This window comes from Triticum aestivum, chromosome 2B (genome assembly GCF_018294505.1).
Source record: "Triticum aestivum cultivar Chinese Spring chromosome 2B, IWGSC CS RefSeq v2.1, whole genome shotgun sequence".
In the NCBI taxonomy this organism is placed as follows: domain Eukaryota; kingdom Viridiplantae; phylum Streptophyta; class Magnoliopsida; order Poales; family Poaceae; genus Triticum; species Triticum aestivum.
Genome location: NC_057798.1, coordinates 628,290,728 through 628,307,676, shown reverse-complemented (window position 1 = coordinate 628,307,676; position 16,949 = coordinate 628,290,728). Strand labels below are relative to the sequence as shown.

The 16,949-nt window shown below is 45.4% G+C and overlaps 3 protein-coding genes and 1 long non-coding RNA gene across 5 annotated transcripts; 2 read left to right on the top strand and 2 right to left on the bottom strand.

The window, feature by feature from the left end:
• The first annotated feature begins 160 nt into the window (after positions 1-160).
• Positions 161-3,095, top strand: LOC123046392 (uncharacterized). The gene is made up of 3 exons (XR_006422276.1): positions 161-1,324; positions 1,639-1,833; positions 2,654-3,095. It is a non-coding gene; the product is annotated as an uncharacterized lncRNA (long non-coding RNA).
• A 1,425-nt stretch (positions 3,096-4,520) lies between these two features.
• On the bottom strand, positions 4,521-7,459 carry LOC123046390 (acyl-acyl carrier protein thioesterase TE3, chloroplastic). Of its 2 annotated transcripts, XR_006422274.1 has the most exons (7): positions 7,329-7,459; positions 6,763-7,054; positions 6,268-6,368; positions 5,743-5,852; positions 5,487-5,582; positions 4,759-5,037; positions 4,521-4,639 (listed from the first exon to the last, which is right to left on the bottom strand). XR_006422274.1 is itself a non-coding variant. In XM_044469750.1 (6 exons), the coding sequence occupies exons 2-6, from the start codon at positions 6,966-6,968 to the stop codon at positions 4,918-4,920; spliced, it is 633 nt and encodes a 210-aa protein (XP_044325685.1). In that variant the 5' UTR covers positions 6,969-7,054; positions 7,329-7,459; the 3' UTR covers positions 4,521-4,917. The 2 variants fall into 2 exon arrangements, 1 of the variants encoding a protein (XP_044325685.1); XM_044469750.1 differs by having other exon boundaries at positions 4,521-5,037.
• On the top strand, positions 7,411-14,215 carry LOC123046388 (uncharacterized). The gene is made up of 7 exons (XM_044469747.1): positions 7,411-7,547; positions 7,640-7,999; positions 8,082-8,700; positions 9,583-9,890; positions 10,284-10,518; positions 11,306-11,613; positions 14,082-14,215. The coding sequence occupies exons 1-7, from the start codon at positions 7,459-7,461 to the stop codon at positions 14,155-14,157; spliced, it is 1,995 nt and encodes a 664-aa protein (XP_044325682.1). The 5' UTR covers positions 7,411-7,458; the 3' UTR covers positions 14,158-14,215.
• Positions 14,216-14,219: 4 nt separating this feature from the next.
• On the bottom strand, positions 14,220-16,594 carry LOC123046389 (probable pectinesterase 68). The gene is made up of 5 exons (XM_044469748.1): positions 16,077-16,594; positions 15,774-15,963; positions 15,102-15,308; positions 14,738-14,976; positions 14,220-14,632 (listed from the first exon to the last, which is right to left on the bottom strand). Exons 1-5 carry the CDS (start codon positions 16,331-16,333, stop codon positions 14,479-14,481), a joined length of 1,047 nt encoding a protein of 348 aa, XP_044325683.1. The 5' UTR covers positions 16,334-16,594; the 3' UTR covers positions 14,220-14,478.
• Between the last annotated feature and the right edge of the window lie 355 nt (positions 16,595-16,949).

Genomic DNA, 16,949 nt, shown 5'->3' with positions numbered 1-16,949 from the left:
AAATCAATGCTCTGAAAATGTTACTTGCAAAAGCATTTTGGAGCTTTGATTTTGTTTTTTGGCACGACTTCCACCAATATGATTTCGTGATAAAATTTTGCATGCACAATAAACATCTACGTAAGTATCTCTACTATCTAAAAAAAATGTAATGTTCCGTCGTCGTTTCGTCCGACCTCGTACGTCCCGCACCAAGCCTTCGCCCGCCGGTTTTTTTGGGTGCATCTCCGATTTATTTCCGTCTGACTCCCACTCGTGGTCCCCTAGGACGCAGCCCACGCACCCAGTCGATCGCTACCCATCTCTCCCTGCCTCCCAACCTAGGGTTCCCAAACACCGCCGCCCTCCGCCGCGTGTTCCTCCGCCACTCTCCCCACGCGCCGCGCCGTGGGCACCATCGCCGTCTGTCTCTCCTGCCCAATCGCTTGCCGCAACGAGTCACACCGCCTCCTCCATCCCCGTCACCTTCTGTCGGCCGAAGATAGCCACAACGCCGATGAGTGAAGGGGGTGGTGCCGTCGGATCAGAGACACCAGGCGGTGGTGACAATGACAGCGGCCGACAACCTATGGGGATTAGCAGGACATGAGGGCACACAATAGGCAGCAGCGCGCAATATCCATGTTCAGAAGTGGCGGTTTGGTGGTGACAACAGATAAAAGCATCAGTGATGTGTTTCGGCTCTTGGCTTCCTGCACTGTTTGACTTCAGTTAAGTACTGCCGCCGCGCTACTTCTTATGTGAAGGTACTGCTACTACTGCAGCGACGGCCAATGAGGTAGAATCGTGGCTGCAACTTGGCGAGTTAAGTAGTGGCTTAACTGAACCTGCAATCTTGCAAGAACTGTTATTGATTTTTCAATGACCAAGCTGTGGTTCGTTGATTTTGATTGTACCTATATTCTCGTTCTCTATTATACCTCTGAACAAATATTAATCTAGGAGTATTTCCTACAGAGATCAAGCAGAACTAATCTACCGAATTCAGATAACTCTGTGCAACAGTGTGTTACCAACCATAGAAAGAGTGAGCCCATTAGGTTTTCCTGTGATAAAATGGCCTGAAGATTACAGTTTCAATTTGTTATTCCAGTCTAGCTCAGGTGTTTCATAGACTTTCAGAAATATCAAATCTTGACCTTCACTGAAGTGGGCTTCCTTCTGAGAAAAAAAGTACCAATGCAAAAATGATTTATTTGATCAGTATTCGCAAAAAAATTACTTTGATCAGGGAAGAGGAGGCAGTGAGGGGAGTGAGCATGGTGACGGGTTGCTTTGGCGTTCTCTTGCACGGGGATAGGAAGCTGGAGTAATCCAAGACCAGGTATGTCCCCATTGCTCTTAGGAAGGATACTACATTTTTAAGTCGTTTACTCTTACCACTCGATCACGGTTTACTATTACTCTAGGTGAGAACTGAGATTTGCAATTTTGTTAATCTTCCTAATGTTGCTCGCATAGACATAGTGGCCAAGATGGGACATTTTATCTTCCTAATGTTACCGAGTCAGATTAAAGATGGGACATTTTATCAGGTGTTGCTCGGATGAGAGTGACCGAGTGAGAGAGAGGTTTGCTATACCTTGTATCTGAGCTAACATCATTTGATTTAATTGTTGCTTTTGATCATGCGTTCAGGACTAGCCTACAGCCAGGAAAGAACCTGAACCCCAAGGTGAGTGCATCCTGTCTGTTTCCCCACTTATTTATTTTTTCTTGGGGAATTTCGATAAGGCGGTGCAGGTCGTTGAGGTGATATGTGAGTTGGATAGGCTGGCATGTAATTGGTTTGGCAGCGCCTCGTGGTCTGATCTCCGTTCTTGTTTGCTTCAAGTACGCATCGTTGTGCTGGTATTTGCATTCCAGAAGTGGGTTTCTTGCTTCATGAGATTTTGCTTAGTTTCTACTCCCTCCGTTCCTAAATATTTGTCTTTTTAGGATTTTAAATAGACTACCACATACGGATGTATATAGACATATTTTAGAATGTAGATTCACTCATTTTACTCCGTATGTAGTTACTTATTGAAATCTCTAGAAAGACAAATATTTAGGAACGGAGGGAGTATTTTTGTATTTCAGAGTGACGTAGCGGAGACAATTAATCACTCTGGGATGATCGTGAACCCTGAGGGTCGTTAACTGTTGTTACATAAGATACATTGATCTTTCACGTTAAGTCTTGCACATAAAAAAATCCAGGCGGCAATTTCACGTATATGATTGTTCAGATGACGAGACAAACAATTTCGTGAATTAGACATTTGCACGTATAAACAATACCAGCAAAGTCAATATCCTTGGTTTCGGTGTTATTTCTTCATTTTAGAACCTTGACCATATATTCCACCAGATGCATTACTTTGTTTCCCGGAAACTCTACTCTTAGCTATTGGTTGTTGAGACACCAGCTTCATTAGCTTTCTTTACCAAAGACTGTTTTTGTTTCATATTCATGCATAAACTTCTCTTAGTGTATTTTTTTAATTCTCTTAGTATATATATATGATATATCCCCTTGAAATGAAATTTGACTAATTATATTTTTTCAAAATACTCAGACTTCTTGTACTAAAATGTTTCTGTTGTATTAATTACCTTGTTACTCAAATTCCATGATGTTGTACTAATTTTTGCCTTGTTAACTATTCAGTAGGAAGGAGGGGCTCGGTGTTGAAAAAAGAACAGAGAGAATTGTGCTGATCAGGAGAAGTTAACTCAAAATCCAAGATGTGACCTTCACATAGCTCACAAACTTAACCACTATTTGATTCTTGGTAACATTGTACGGGACACATAACATCCAGTTGTATAACTGTATAAGTAGGGTGTACTTGATACCTATGTTGTTCTTTGTTAACTTGTTCGCTGAATATTTTTCTTGCGGGATAAGCATCCGATCTATTCATCATCTTTCAAGACAGTACAAATAAAAAATTACAACCAGATCCGTAGACCACCTAGCAATGACTTGCTCACTGAATTAATTTGTTTAAATTATATAGGATGAAATTTTATTCTTTTTTTTATAAAGGGCGCTTTATCAGAATTCAGTTATTGGTTTCAAAGTACTTGCTTAGATTTGGGGACAAAGAGTGATTTAGTTGTATAAAAGGCTCGGCGATGCTGCATTAAGATAATTCATCTCACGTGCACATGCATCCTCCCAAATATATATGTTTGTCACAGTTAATGTTGAATCACTACTAGAATATTTACACACCCGTTGCAATTTCCTAGTGACAAAAAAAATTCAGAATTTTTTAAATTGTTTTTGAATTTTTTTATTGTACTGTTCACACCAGGAGCATTTGCTCCTGGGTGTAGAAAGGTACTTTCGCTTTTCAAGGGCATCCCTTGTTTCTCCATGCATGCTTGGACAAAAAAACCAATCCAAGAGTATCTCCCAGTTGTCCAAATTTTGTCCATTTGTTGACCCATCCGACGATTTCTCTCGAGATTTGGGGCAAAATTAGGGGAGCTTGTTGACCCATCCGACGATTTCTCTCGAAATTTGAGGCAAACTTAGGGGAGCCCAACTATGTTCGGGCGAATAGCCCGGACATAGCTCGGAGCAAAAAAGCTACCCAATCGGACCCCTCATACTGAGCCCAAATGTTCAAGTTGTCCAACAACACTCAAACATAGCTTGTATGTGGGGCGGATTTAGGGACCCTCGGACATGTTCGAACTTGTCTGACCTCATAGGCCGAAACCACCCATATCCCCTTCAAATTGTCCCCAATGCTCGCCCGATCTAACCTCTTCCTCGTCCACGCCACCCATTGCCTAGCTCTGCCGCCATTCTCACCCTAGATTCGTCGGCGTCCCTGATCTGAAGCCATCGCCATCACGGTCCTCAAAACCCCACCCGACCGTCCTCGTCGTCCGGAGCATACCCCCCCCCCCCCCCCCCCGCGCGGCCCCGCCATGTTCGACGAAACGTTTGAGCTGATTCTTTTGCTCATTTTTAGACAAACGGTGGGTTCATCGGATAGACGAAGCTGCTGAGGTGATGGTGGTGATGAGCAGCCGGGAATAGATGTAGAAGAAAGAGGAACATGTTCTTAATTTCAAGGGTTCAATAAAAGGGCATGATAGTTGTTGCTTGAGATAGGATAAGTTTTTTTTTAGACAGTCTGCGAGGCCTTTTATTAATTGTGATCAATGTTTACATCCACAAAAGAAAGATTACCAGGGTTGCCTAATCAAACATGGTGGCCAACCCCCAACTTTAAAACATGCCTACATTGAGTACTTCAAACCCGGCCCAGTATTCCATGAGGTTTTTTGGGCGTCACTTCTGATGAGCAGTCATTTGTCTTGTGCATAGTGGATGTTGGGAAGAAATATGATCCCTACTTCACGCCGAGGAAGGATTCTTGCAGACAACTATTACTCTCTCATTTACAGAAAGCACAGGTGTTTTGAGAATGCTTGCATATCGTAAGGTGCCGCTGATGAGTACGCCTATATGGGGAAGAACCTATCTTGCAATAGGCTGCAAAGCCTAGTAGGCGAATAGAATTCAGGCGTTTTGCAAATTCCAAAAAAACAGAGGTTGTATACATTTACTCCAAGTACCACTCAACAATTTTTGGACAAAGTATTACTATCATGGGTTACAAATGTCTACTCCCTCCGTTCGAAATTACTTGTCTCGAAAATGGATGTATCTAGAACTAAAATACATCTAGATACATTCATTTCTACGACAAGTAATTCCGAACGGAGGGAGTACAAGTTAAATACTACTCCCTCCTCATAATGCAAGACGTTTTTTGAGACTGCATTTTGGGACAGAGGGAGTAATTCATAAGTTACATGGATGCAACACAGAAACTGAACGTAGCTCTTAATCGCATGGCCGCTATCAGAATCGTCCCAGAAGATTGTTGTTGCGATCACCGTAGTCGCTTAACCACTATTGTCCATGGATGAAAACAGCTGTAGCCTGGACAGAAACTCTGGAGGCACACGGGTAGGGCGGTAGTCCTTGTGAAGACAAACAGCTGTTGCCTTTGCTTCCACAATCAACTGACAAGAGAAATAAGATACGCAAAAAACGGATACATCAATCTCAAAAATCTTTTATCATGATGTATGAATATTTTGCTGTTTAGAATGGTGGCACAGAAATGCGTAGGAATAATTTATGCATGAAACAGAATACAAATTGCTCAAGTTGTACATATTTGACACAATGCCCTCCAGAATGCTACTGAATGTCGTTGCTGCCTTATTTCAACTGTAAACATGCTTTAGACATACTCCCTCCGTTCCTAAATATTTGTCTTTTTAGAGTTTCAAATGGACTACCACATACGGATGTATATAGACATATTTTAGAGTATAGATTCACTCATTTTGCTCCGTATGTAGTCACTAGTTGAAATCTCTAGAAAGACAAATATTTAGGAACGGAGGGAGTACATTGTATCTTATTGTTCTGTTCTGAATGTATAGTAACTCTTTGGTATGCATACCTCGTGGTTAGGCAGCTTCTCAATGCAGTGCTCGAATATCATCCTTATACCTTTGATGCTTGCAAGCCTCACCTTGACGACAAATTTATCACCACTCTGACAGCGCAAGAAAATACAAAAATGGAATTCAGATCTGCAGATAACCTATGGCAGTATATTGAAGTCTGAACTTGTAATGTTACTGGTTTCACAGTACTGCGACAAGTATGTTAACTTCTTTTATTTTTTTGCTCAACATAGGAAAGGAGGGCATTACTCTCAAAGGCGCGAAGTACTTGAGGTGCATCTCAGAGAGGGCCAGCGACTCACCGCTGCGAGCTACTGCATCTGCGCTTATTCCTACGCTCTCAAGTAGCTCATGACGGCCTACTCAGCTTGAAGGCATAGAACCCAATGAGAGATATCAATATAAACTACAATCATGCTTACGATATAAGTAGAATGTCATTGAATGAGATATGAATTTATATAAATTTCATTTTTGAATGAAGTGAAGGGGAGCCTTGGCGCAGTGGTAAAGCTGTTGCCTTGTGACCATGAGGTCATGGGTTCAAGTCCTGGAAACAGCCTCTTACAGAAATGTTGGGAAAGGCTGCGTACTATAGACCCAAAGTGGTCGGACCCTTCCCTGGACCCTGCGCAAGCGGGAGCTACATGCACCAGGTTGCAATTTTTTTTCATTTTTGAATGAAGTACGAGTTCTTAAGATGGCATCTGAATCATGCTCACTGACCAAGTGTACAACAATGAGAGATTCAGCTGGAATTTGGTCTGAACTCACCATGCTGGCAGTAGCTGGCATAGATAGCATTATTGACAACTCCATACTGGTCGAGTTCATAGTCGCGCACCTTCATCTCAACTTCGAAAAACTTATCCACTCTGAAAAACCAGAATTACCAGAGACAGTGTGAGCCACTCACATCCATGTGCATTCCAAACTTAACTGAATGAACAGAGCATACTTTTCACTTTCCAGTATATCATCCAAAGATACTAGTACCAAACCGTGTAGTTCATTAGTAAAAAAATTAGTAAAATCACCGACACCTCTTTCCTGCTTTCAACAAACCACTGATGTCTGAAGCTACTTGACAGACATAGTTTGTAGCTAAAGATGACAAACATGGAAGCACCGTGCACACATCAATCAATTAGATAGACAAGAATATGCAGGCGCAAGTACCGCATGCTCAGCGGGAAAGCACCCGATTCGCCACGGAGCACGGGCGATAATTTCTATGCTCTCTTGCACGAAATTCAGCAAAGAACGAACCTCACACCGGCGTCGAGGCTGGCCGACTGGGCGGAGACGGCGAGGGGGCGGCATAGGCCTCGGGTGGAGGCGGAGGCGGAGGCGAGCGCCGGCCGGCGGAGCGGCGCGGGGCGACCGGCCGGCCAGCTGCCCCTTCCCGCCCCGGCGCGGATCGGCGGGAGCGGCGAGCAGGCGTTGGGGACGAGGCGCCAAATCTGGCCGTACATCGTGGCGGAGTCCGTCTGCTGAGTGGGCCGGTGCGGCGCGGACGGAGACGGGTACTTGGCCTGGCCTGGCCACCAGACCCGTATTAGGGCATGTACAATGGTGCTATCTTACGAGTGCCACGTAGGATAGATGATGAGGTGGAGGAGAGAGAACTCATAAGAAAAGGCTTGTCTTCTTTTAATTAAGAGAAGACAAGAGGTGATCTCTTAGCACAATATGTCTCACCACATATTTAGGAATTGCTAGTTATTAAAGATAAGGCTAAAAGATGACCCATTGTAGATAATTTTTTTGTCTTCTCTAAATCACATGCAAGACTTAAGATAAGACTATCTTATCAACCACTGTACATGCCCTTAATTTCGCCAGCCGTCAATTCCACCCCTCCCTCGGTCTCGTCCCCGCTCTCCCGCCGCGAAAACCGAACGCGCCATTCCAAATCCCCAAACCCCCTAACCGCCACGCCCCCCTCGAGCCATCGCCGCCCCCATGGCCTCGTCCGCCCCCTCCGCCGACGCCGGCGACGACAAGCCCGCGGAGAGCGCCCCGGTCAGCCCCACCGGCCCCGATCCCCACAGGTCGGGCCCTACCCACCCGCATTCCCCCCAACCCCAAGCATCTCGGGTTTCGATACGAATCTGCGTAGCCCTAACCCCGGGTTCCTCCGCAGGAATATCGGCTCCCCGTCGCCGCCGCCCTCTTCCCCGGTGACGTCGTCGGGCGATGGTGGTGCGTCGGTGACGGGGACGACGGAGGATTTCTACCCGCTGCCGCTGTGGGCCTTGGAGGAGCGGGCGTGCAGCTCGTGCGCGCGCAAGAAGATGCTCCGCAAGGAGTGGGAGGCGGCGCGCGGCCTCGATCTCCTAGTTAGATCCCTCCGCAGTGACGACGGGGTGCCATCGTCGTCGCCGTCGGCGCCGGTGCAGGGGCCGGGGACGGAGCTTCAGGACCCGCTGGCGCCCCCGGCAACATGGTGGTGCGACCCGTGCGAGCAGCACAAGAAGTCGTTGCGCGACTGGCGTCTCCGAAGGTCAGAAAATCTATCTATCCACGTCCAGATCCCTCGATTCCGCCACGAATTCCCGTAGGCCTCACGCTAGCTCTCTCTGCAGGGAGGGCAAGCTCCCCCCGCCGCCCCCGCCGCCGCCGCCGCCGCCCCCGTCATCGGGGATGCCGTTCTACTTTGGGATACCAGTGCTTGGTAGCACTAAGTCGATACTGAAGCTGGGGCGGAGGCTGCAGGAGGAGGCGCGGCGCGGGAAGAAGCGGCCTCTCTCGGTGGCGGAGGAGAGGGGGTATCGCGAGTGCGACGTGGGCAAGAGGGTGATGCGCCATAAGCGGGACGAGCCGCCCCTGGACACGGCCGGCATTGGCGCCGCGGCTAGAGTACGCGATGCGCTCACGAAGATGATGCCTGAGCCTGGTACGCGTAGGGGCGTGCGCCGCGTGGACTACTCCAAGTTGACGCCGCTCGTGGGGTCGCGGGAGCCCAGCTCCAGCGACGCGGCTGGAGAAGACGTTTTGCACGACGAGGCGCTTCAAATCATCGAAGGACAGCCAGAGGGGCTCCATGAGGTCAGCTCCGCCCAGTGGTTTGCCCTACAGGTCTCAACGGAGTTCATGCGGCTGCTGGACCCACAGGTGGGTTCTAGCGCCGCAGCTGAGGGCGATCTGGACGGGAGGCTGGATGAGGAGGCGATAGACAATTTGCTGAATGGGGAGGGCATGGAGGTATGTTGTTTTCTTGCGTGTGTTTCATGGTGATGTGGTGGGAAAGAGTTTTGATGATATGCAGCTTTGTCCCGCCGATGAGCTCTTTCTTGGTAGTCAGATTATATTGCATATGCACTGTGGTGAAATTCAACTTCTGAACTCGACTCAACCTTCTTCAGGGAAATCAGAAACGTCTTTGTGATATAAGGAGAAGCACTTCCTTGCTATGTTCTTGCATATGACGAATTCATGATGTCCTTGTTAGATTCTAGATCACTTTGCTAACGACGGCCATAAGAATAGTTCTCCGTACTGTATTTTAGGGGAAATTCTCCACTGTTTTAAGAAGGAATAGTTCTCTAAATTTACATTGGCAGGATGTAAAATATGTCTTTGATTCTGTATAGAGGGGCTGCTACTTATCTGGCAGCAGCATACTTTACTTGGCATCTCAACCAGATAGTTCCCTTCTTTTGGCATTTCATTTGCTGAAATGAGTTTTTCTATCTCTAAACTGATGAAATGTAAACCCACTTTTGCAACATAATGGATGCCATGCCCTTTGTTTCTAGAATGAACAAAGTTTTGCCGAACTGAGATCTATGTACTACATGCTTAAAGCTCCCCCTCCCTTAATAATTACTTTTGCTTATCTATCCATTGGTATGTTTCTTTTTCTACAATAACTGTGGATCAAAACACACTTGTGAGTAAAGAAAAACTTTCTTTACCCCACCCCCCATGTAAGTAGTATTTCTGTGCTTAGTTTTTTCTTTGCCTCATGTTGTGGATTTCTGTCGTCATTTTATTTACTTTCTTTATCAAGTCCTATTTCTTCTGAACTATCTGAGTAAATAAACACCCCACACGGGGCAATGACATATCTTGCAAACTTTGCAGGACATTGTCAAAACATCGATACCAAAAGCTTATTCCAAGGAGATTCTTTATGACTTAATAGTGGAGTGTGTTGCACAATACCGAAAGTGGCTGTTGGATAACAGAGACAAGTTAGATAAGGAAAAATACAAGCAGTGCCTGAAGCAGCTTCTACCCATGGCGAAACTTACTTCGGTTTATGATAAGGAGCCTGAGAATTTGTCCAAGATAATGAAACTCATGTACAAGGTCGGAGAATATGGTCCACCTCCCAGTGGTGTCATTCATGCTATATCTCCTCGTCTTTATCAGAGTACCATGGAGCAACTGTAAGTCCTTAAACTATGGCTTAATGCTAGGAATGATATCCTCTGTTTAATTTAGGTTTTGTTTTTGTAATTCTTAACTTGAATTTAGTTGAATAATTATGTTCTGTGGGAAAAAATGGATGTTCCCATCAAATAGGAATGCCTTTCTTCGGTAGTACTGGATCTATAAATAAGGCCTTGTAGATAAAAAACCCAAGTATAGTCTTACTTGCAAGCATTTTTTCATCTTTTTCTATACAACTAGGATGCTTGCTAGTTTAAGTTTTCAACTGTATTTATTGCATGTGCATTTATGTGGAATTCTAAAACTCAACATTTGATTTTATTAAGTGTTGATCTGTCGTTAGCATTATCTGTTCCTTTGAATTTATTGGTGTATATAATTCTGGTCAGCGCCGCTGCTGGAGCAGTAGACGTTTTGCACAATAAGGTGCCGCAAGTCATCAAAGCACAGACAGAGGGACTCCATGAGGGCTGCTCTGCCCAGAGGTTGGCCGGACAAGTCTCAACGAAGTTCATGCGGCTGCTGGACCCAGAGGTGGGTTCTGGTGCCGCAGCTGGAGGCAATCTGAACCGGAGGCTTGATGAGGACGCCATAGACAATTTGCTGAATGTGGAGGGCATGCAGGTATGTTGCTTTCTTCTGTATTTTTCATGGCGATATGAAATACACTGGGAGATTGTTTTGATTATGTACAGCTTTGTCTCGCTGATCAGCTCTTTCTTCGGAGTTTATATTGTATATAAGGCACTGTGGTGAAAACCAACTTCTGAAGTCGACTTGATCTTCTTCAGGAAAATGTCTTAGTGATATATTGAGAAGCACTTCCTTGCCATGTTCTTTCTACGACGAATTCATGATGTCCTTGTTAGGTTCTAGAACAGTTTGTTAACTGTCCGCTACATGAATAATTCCCCACTGTTTTAAGGAAAAGAATAGTTCTCCACTATTTTAAGAAGGATGTAACATATGTCTTGTGATTCTGTACAGTGGGACTGCTACTTATCTGGGAGCAGCATAATTGACTTGGCATCTCGACTAAATAGGTCCCTTCTTTTGGCAGTTCATATGCTAAAACGTCAAGAGTTTTTTTTACCAAACTGAAACGTAAACCCACTTTTGCAAGATAATGCACCCCCTCCCTCAATAACTACTCTTTCCTATCTATCCATTGGTATGTTTCCTTTGTGCAATAGCTGTGGATCAAAACACACTTATGAGCACAGGAAAAACTTTATTTACCCCACCCCTCATGTAAGTAATATTTCTGTGTTTAGTTCTTACTCTGCCTCATGTTTTGGATTTCTATCATCATTTTATTTTTCTTCTGTATCAAGTACTATTTTTTCAGAACTAGCCTCTGAGTAAATAAACACCCCAGACAGGGCAATGACATATCCTGCAAAATTTTTAGGACATTGTCAAGACATCGATACCGAAAGTTTATTCCAAGGACATTCTTTATGAGCTCTTTAAGGAGTATGTTGGACAATACCCAAAGTGGCTGGAAGATAACAAGGAAAAGTTAGATAAGGAAAACTATGAACAGTATGTGAAGCAGTTTGAGTCCATGGTCAACCTTACTACTGTTTATGATGACGAGCCTGAGAATTTCTCTATGATAATGAAACTCATGTACAAGATCGGAGAATATGGTCCACCTCCCAGTGGTGTCATTCATGCTGCATCTCCTCGTGTTTATGAGAGTACCATGCAGAAAGTGTAAGTCCTTAGCTATTTACTCTCATTGTCATTATATGTGACTCTCTCGATTGATTCTAAGTTTCTAACTATGACTTAATCCGAGGAGGGATATCCCATATATTTAAATTAGATTTTATTTTTGTAATTGTTTACTTGAATTTAGTTGAGCAATTGTGTTTCTGTACAGAAAAAAGGATGTTCCCATCGAATATCAATGTCTTTCAGGGTAGTATTGGAAATAATATTTTCTGGAGCTCATATGGTCCACACCAAGGTTTTGGTTACCGAATGAGGCATTTTTACCGAGGGGGACTGGAAAACGCGGTTACCACGGTTACCGAGAAATACCGAAAAATACCGAGAATATTTCGAACGAATTTTATTGTTGAATTTTGAATTCAAATAAGTTAATGAACGAACATTTGAACCAAAGACCTCTCAAAACAGGAACTAGGTTCCGACCAACAAGCCAAAACCAACTCTCATGGTATTAATTAGATTCTATGTACTTTACTATAAATTGAGTGTTTAAATTCAAAAAATTCAAATAACTGGTATTTTTTGCTTGGTACGTGGATTTACCGAGGGGCACGGAAATACGCGGTAATCATGGTAAATCTCGAAATTTCGACCGGTAACCAAAACCTTGGTCCACACCAAACTTAGCCTCTTGGTAGTAATAACTATATAATTTTGGTCAGCAGCCTCCAATCTTACTACTCCCTCTGTTCCTAAATACTCCCTCCGTCCGAAAATACTTTTCATCAAAATGGACAAAAAGGGATGTATCTAAAACTAAAATACATCCCATTTTATTCATTTTGATGACAAGTATTTCCGGACGGAGGGAGTATAAGTCTTTGTAGAGATTTCACTATGAACTACATATGGATGTATATAGATGTATTTTAAGTGTGGATGCATTCATTTTGCTCCGTGTGTAGTCCACCTAGTGAAATCTCTACAAAGACTTACATTTAGGAATGGAGGGAGTATTTGGAATGAAGGCTTTTTACCTGGATCTATAAATAAAGCCCTTGTATGTAGATAAAAAGCCCAACTACAAACAATCTTACTTGCAATACTGCATTTAACTGATGTGCCTTGGTTATAGTAAGGCTCTACCAAACTGAGGCTGTTTTTTTTTCTGGAAATATTTGGCTGTACCAGCTTTATTCTGTGACCTAAAAACCACACACTATCTGTTTTTATCGTATTATAGAGATACTTCATACTTGACATCGATTGCCCACTTATTATTGTCAATTTATGATTAATGTCCATCATATTCAGGGTGTAATGCACTTGTATCAAATTTGAGATATTAGGGTCCACTGATTTGAGTGTATATGTATTTTATAAGAATTTCTACCATATTTCTCTTCTGATATCCCGTTTGGTATTACAACTTCTTTTGGAAACCACATATTTATTTCTAATTCAGGATGTAATAATAACTTGAGAGCATCTTTTGGATGTGATTTGGAAAAGAAGAGGAATGACAGACTACATGGCGGAGCAATCCTGTGTATCCTCCCTAGTGGAATTAGTAAACAAGTAACTAACTAACTAGATTCCACAGCACAACAACGTTAAACTAACATTAACATCTGTACAATACTTATCATAATGCTTCCGATGTCCTGCTGGGACTTTGGTGGGGAGCCTAACACAGCTCATAGGTCCATCAGAATCCACTTGAACAAATCTGTAATGCAAGAGATAGATCTTAACAGTGATGGTTCATGTCATGCATGGTGTTGAAGGCTGTCTTGTAGGTAAATCATTGCCTTGTTTAAATGGTTAGAAAAACGGACATATAGCCTTCTATTGAAGTCTTCAAGATATGTACAGTGGGAATCAGGCAACTGAGTTAACAAAAGAGAAAATTCATTGGCTGTCGTTAGTAAGTCAACGGCCGGTGCCTGATATATAACTTTTCTTTTCGAAACGGAGGCAAAGATTGCCTCATCTATTAATTAAGCAGAAGAGAATTGCCCAGTTAATTACGGAAAACCGGGCAAAAACCGGAACAACAAGGGCCAAGCCCACTCCCATAGACACAAACACACAGGGCAAAGCCCACCCTGATCGATATAACTTGACATACTGAAATACACCGACATGCATGCTTACGAAGAACAGATATAAGATTTTAATTCCAAGGCTAAGTGTTATGTAACTGGATGAAGCATCAATGCTCTATTTGCTGAGTTGAGATGTAGTGTTTTACAACTTGGTACCTTATTAACCACATATTTTTTTTACAAACTACTCCCTCCGTCCGAAAATACTTGTCATCAAAATGGATAAAAAAAGATGTATCTAAAACTAAAATACATCTAGATATATCCTCTTTTATCTAGTTTGATGACAAGTATATCTGGACGGAGGGAGTACTCCGTATAATAGGTGTATGTTGTTTGCAAGTTGAGTGCACCTTTTGCAGTAGATTTGACTTTATAGGATCTCCTCTACCTTTGCAGGTCTACTGGGATGGTCGAGCTGCTGCAGAAATATGACAAATTGTTCTCTGTTGATACCAGTCCTTCTACCACATGAAGCAGCGTCGACCTATATACATGCACCCTCGAAAGAGTTACAGTCCTCTGCAAAGCATCATATATAGGCAGGCGTATAACGAATTCATCCTTGCTGTTTAGTTTTGAAGATTACATGAACAATTTGGTCTGGTACAAGGCCAGCTGTGCCTGTGCTTTCTAATACTAACTAGTAACTACACTGGGAAGTTTAAATCGATGAAAAACGAGTAACTATACTGTACTAGTTCCTTTATATCTGTGCTACTCTTGTATGCTTGTGATGTATAGTACGAATGTTTCTTGTCTGCTGAATCTGTGGTGCTGGAAACTGTCTGGTAGTTCAGACATCTGGTGTGAGCCAGTGGAATCCGTTAACGAAGCTCTTGCCCAGGAACGGGCGGGCGGTGAAGTAGTCGAGCTCCCGCGCCCACGGCACGCCGTGCACGGCGTCGGCACCGGGCCCCCAGTTCTTATACATCCCGAAGAACGCCGTCCTGTATTATGGTAACAAGTGCAGGTTAGTTTTGCTCAATTTATTTTATTCATGCTGTGTGTGTCTGAATATGTATGCAGTAGAGTACTAGTGGTGTAGTAGTTACATGCTCTTGTTGCTGTTGTGGTCCCAGTCGTCCCATCCGCCGGGCGCTATGACGTTGTCGAAGTAGGTGTAGGCGTAGACGATGCGCGAGTACTGCCCCATGGCTCGCCCCGCGTAGAGCATCCCCGTGCCGGTCACCCGGCAGTTGACGAACGCGAAGCCGGTGCGTTCGCAGGGCCCCTGCCGCCCGTGCGCCGCCACCGATCCGAACCGCCGCGCCGTCGAGTGCAGCTCGCAGTCCTGCTCAAACGTGTTTTCAGCATGAGCTAAGCACGTATACATATATTCAACGCAACACACATATGTAATGTATGTGTGTGCCACGGTGGGCGGCATATGTGGTGCACGCAGCGTGCAGTACGTACCTTGTAGAGGGAGCGTCCGTTGCCGAAGATGAAGTCGATGGAGCCCTCGATGTAGCAGTCGCGGAAGTAGTGCCGGCCGGCGTCGTCGCACAGCGTGTCCTGCGCGCCGTAGAACCCGCACCCGAAGAAGAAGGCCTTGTCGCCGGAGATGCGGAACGCCACCGCCTGACCCCCTTGCATGCCTGGCATTGGTGCTGGAGCCGTGTTCTGTCAAAGTGAAACCACACAGGAAACCCAACGTCAGTCAAGTTGCGGGTGTTATGCCAACCTCACGAGTCACGAGCAGGGTGGCCTCGTGTTTGCTCGGCCCAGGCTCCAGCCAGCTATCGTCCATCTCGCCGGCCGTAGCCAGACGAACCCGGGTGATTTCTGATTTGCCTGCTCCAAGCAAAACTCAAAACACATCATGCATGTACTACGAATTTCAAAATGTCAAAACGAACAGGGAGGGATACACAGAGACAGCGGCGCGCGTTTGCGAGATGTGTGATGTGTGACTTGTGACCCTGAAGCTTTTGTCACTTTGTCTGCACCCCCTGCACAGCACAGTGCGCTGCCGAGACGGTACGCATTGATGCATGCAGCACAGGGACAGGGGGCGCGTAACCGCATCTGCTTGTGCCTTGTGACCCGTGTCACGCTTCGTACGTTCATGGACCACTGGTGACTCACCTTGAAGCTGATGTTTTTGGCGGTGAAATAGTTAGAGAGAACGGTTACGGATGCGGTGTTGTAGGTGCGGAGCTGCTGCCCGTCGGGGCCGCGGTCGCTCGCCTTGTCGTGCCACTCCACCACCGTCACGTCGCGCCCGGCGCCCTCCAGCGTGATGTACGGCTTCGACGCCGGCACCACCACCTTCTCTCTGCGCATGCATGCATAAACCAGTCTAGTTTCAGGAAGAAAAAAGCTCGGCACCCGCACACACGAAGAATGATGAGAAAGCCAGGTAGCTACTCGAAAGCTAGAGGAGCTTACATGTAGGTGCCGGCGTTGATCTGCATGATGACGCGCACGCTGTTGTTCACCGGCACCGAGTCCACGGCCTGCTGGATGGAGAGGAAGTCGCCGGCGCCCGTCGCGTCCACCACCATCCTCCGCACGCCCACCGGCTGCCTGTACTGGTGGTGCCCGCGCCTCGCGCTCTCGCATGTCGTCGCCTCGCTCGCCAACGGCGGCACGAGGCTCGCCAGCGTCGCCGCCAGCACCAGCGCCGCCAAGAGCGGGCGAGCCATCTGGTTCAGCGTCGATCTCGTGCGTGTGCGTGTTTGTGTGACAGTGCTCTTGAGCACTCTCTATCTGTGTTCCTAGCTAGCTAGCTTGTCACTCTAGCTTTCACTCGCAGTGCTCTCTAACTCTCACCTTCTTCACATGCATATATGCAGTGTATATGGTGAGACCCTGAGAGCAAAGCTAGCTAGGTAGTAGGCTCTTTCCCACGGCAGAGAGGCTTGAAATATATAGACGTGAGATTGGACTACGAACGAGGCGAGGAGCGAATAATGGAGGAGAGAGTCTGGACTCTGGAGCGCACCAAAGTCCAAATGCTATAGCTTGCATGGAGCGGCCTGTAGTTTTGGAAGTTGTGTTTTGGTCGGACGCCACCCAACGGTCATGCTTCCGCCGAAGGTCTCGCCTGCTTAATTCGCATGCTACCTCAGCTATGAGCAACGCGTATTAGGACGTAACTACTACTAATATTTAAGCTCAAGAGGAGGGAGGTTTTTACAGACCTGATGAGCGGCCGGCAATCTAACAGGGTTGGAGCATGTCCCACTGCCCATCAGTTCATTTCACAGCTATAAGTAATAAGGTCACACTCTCTAGTGAACCTTGTAATGTCTCTTTCTG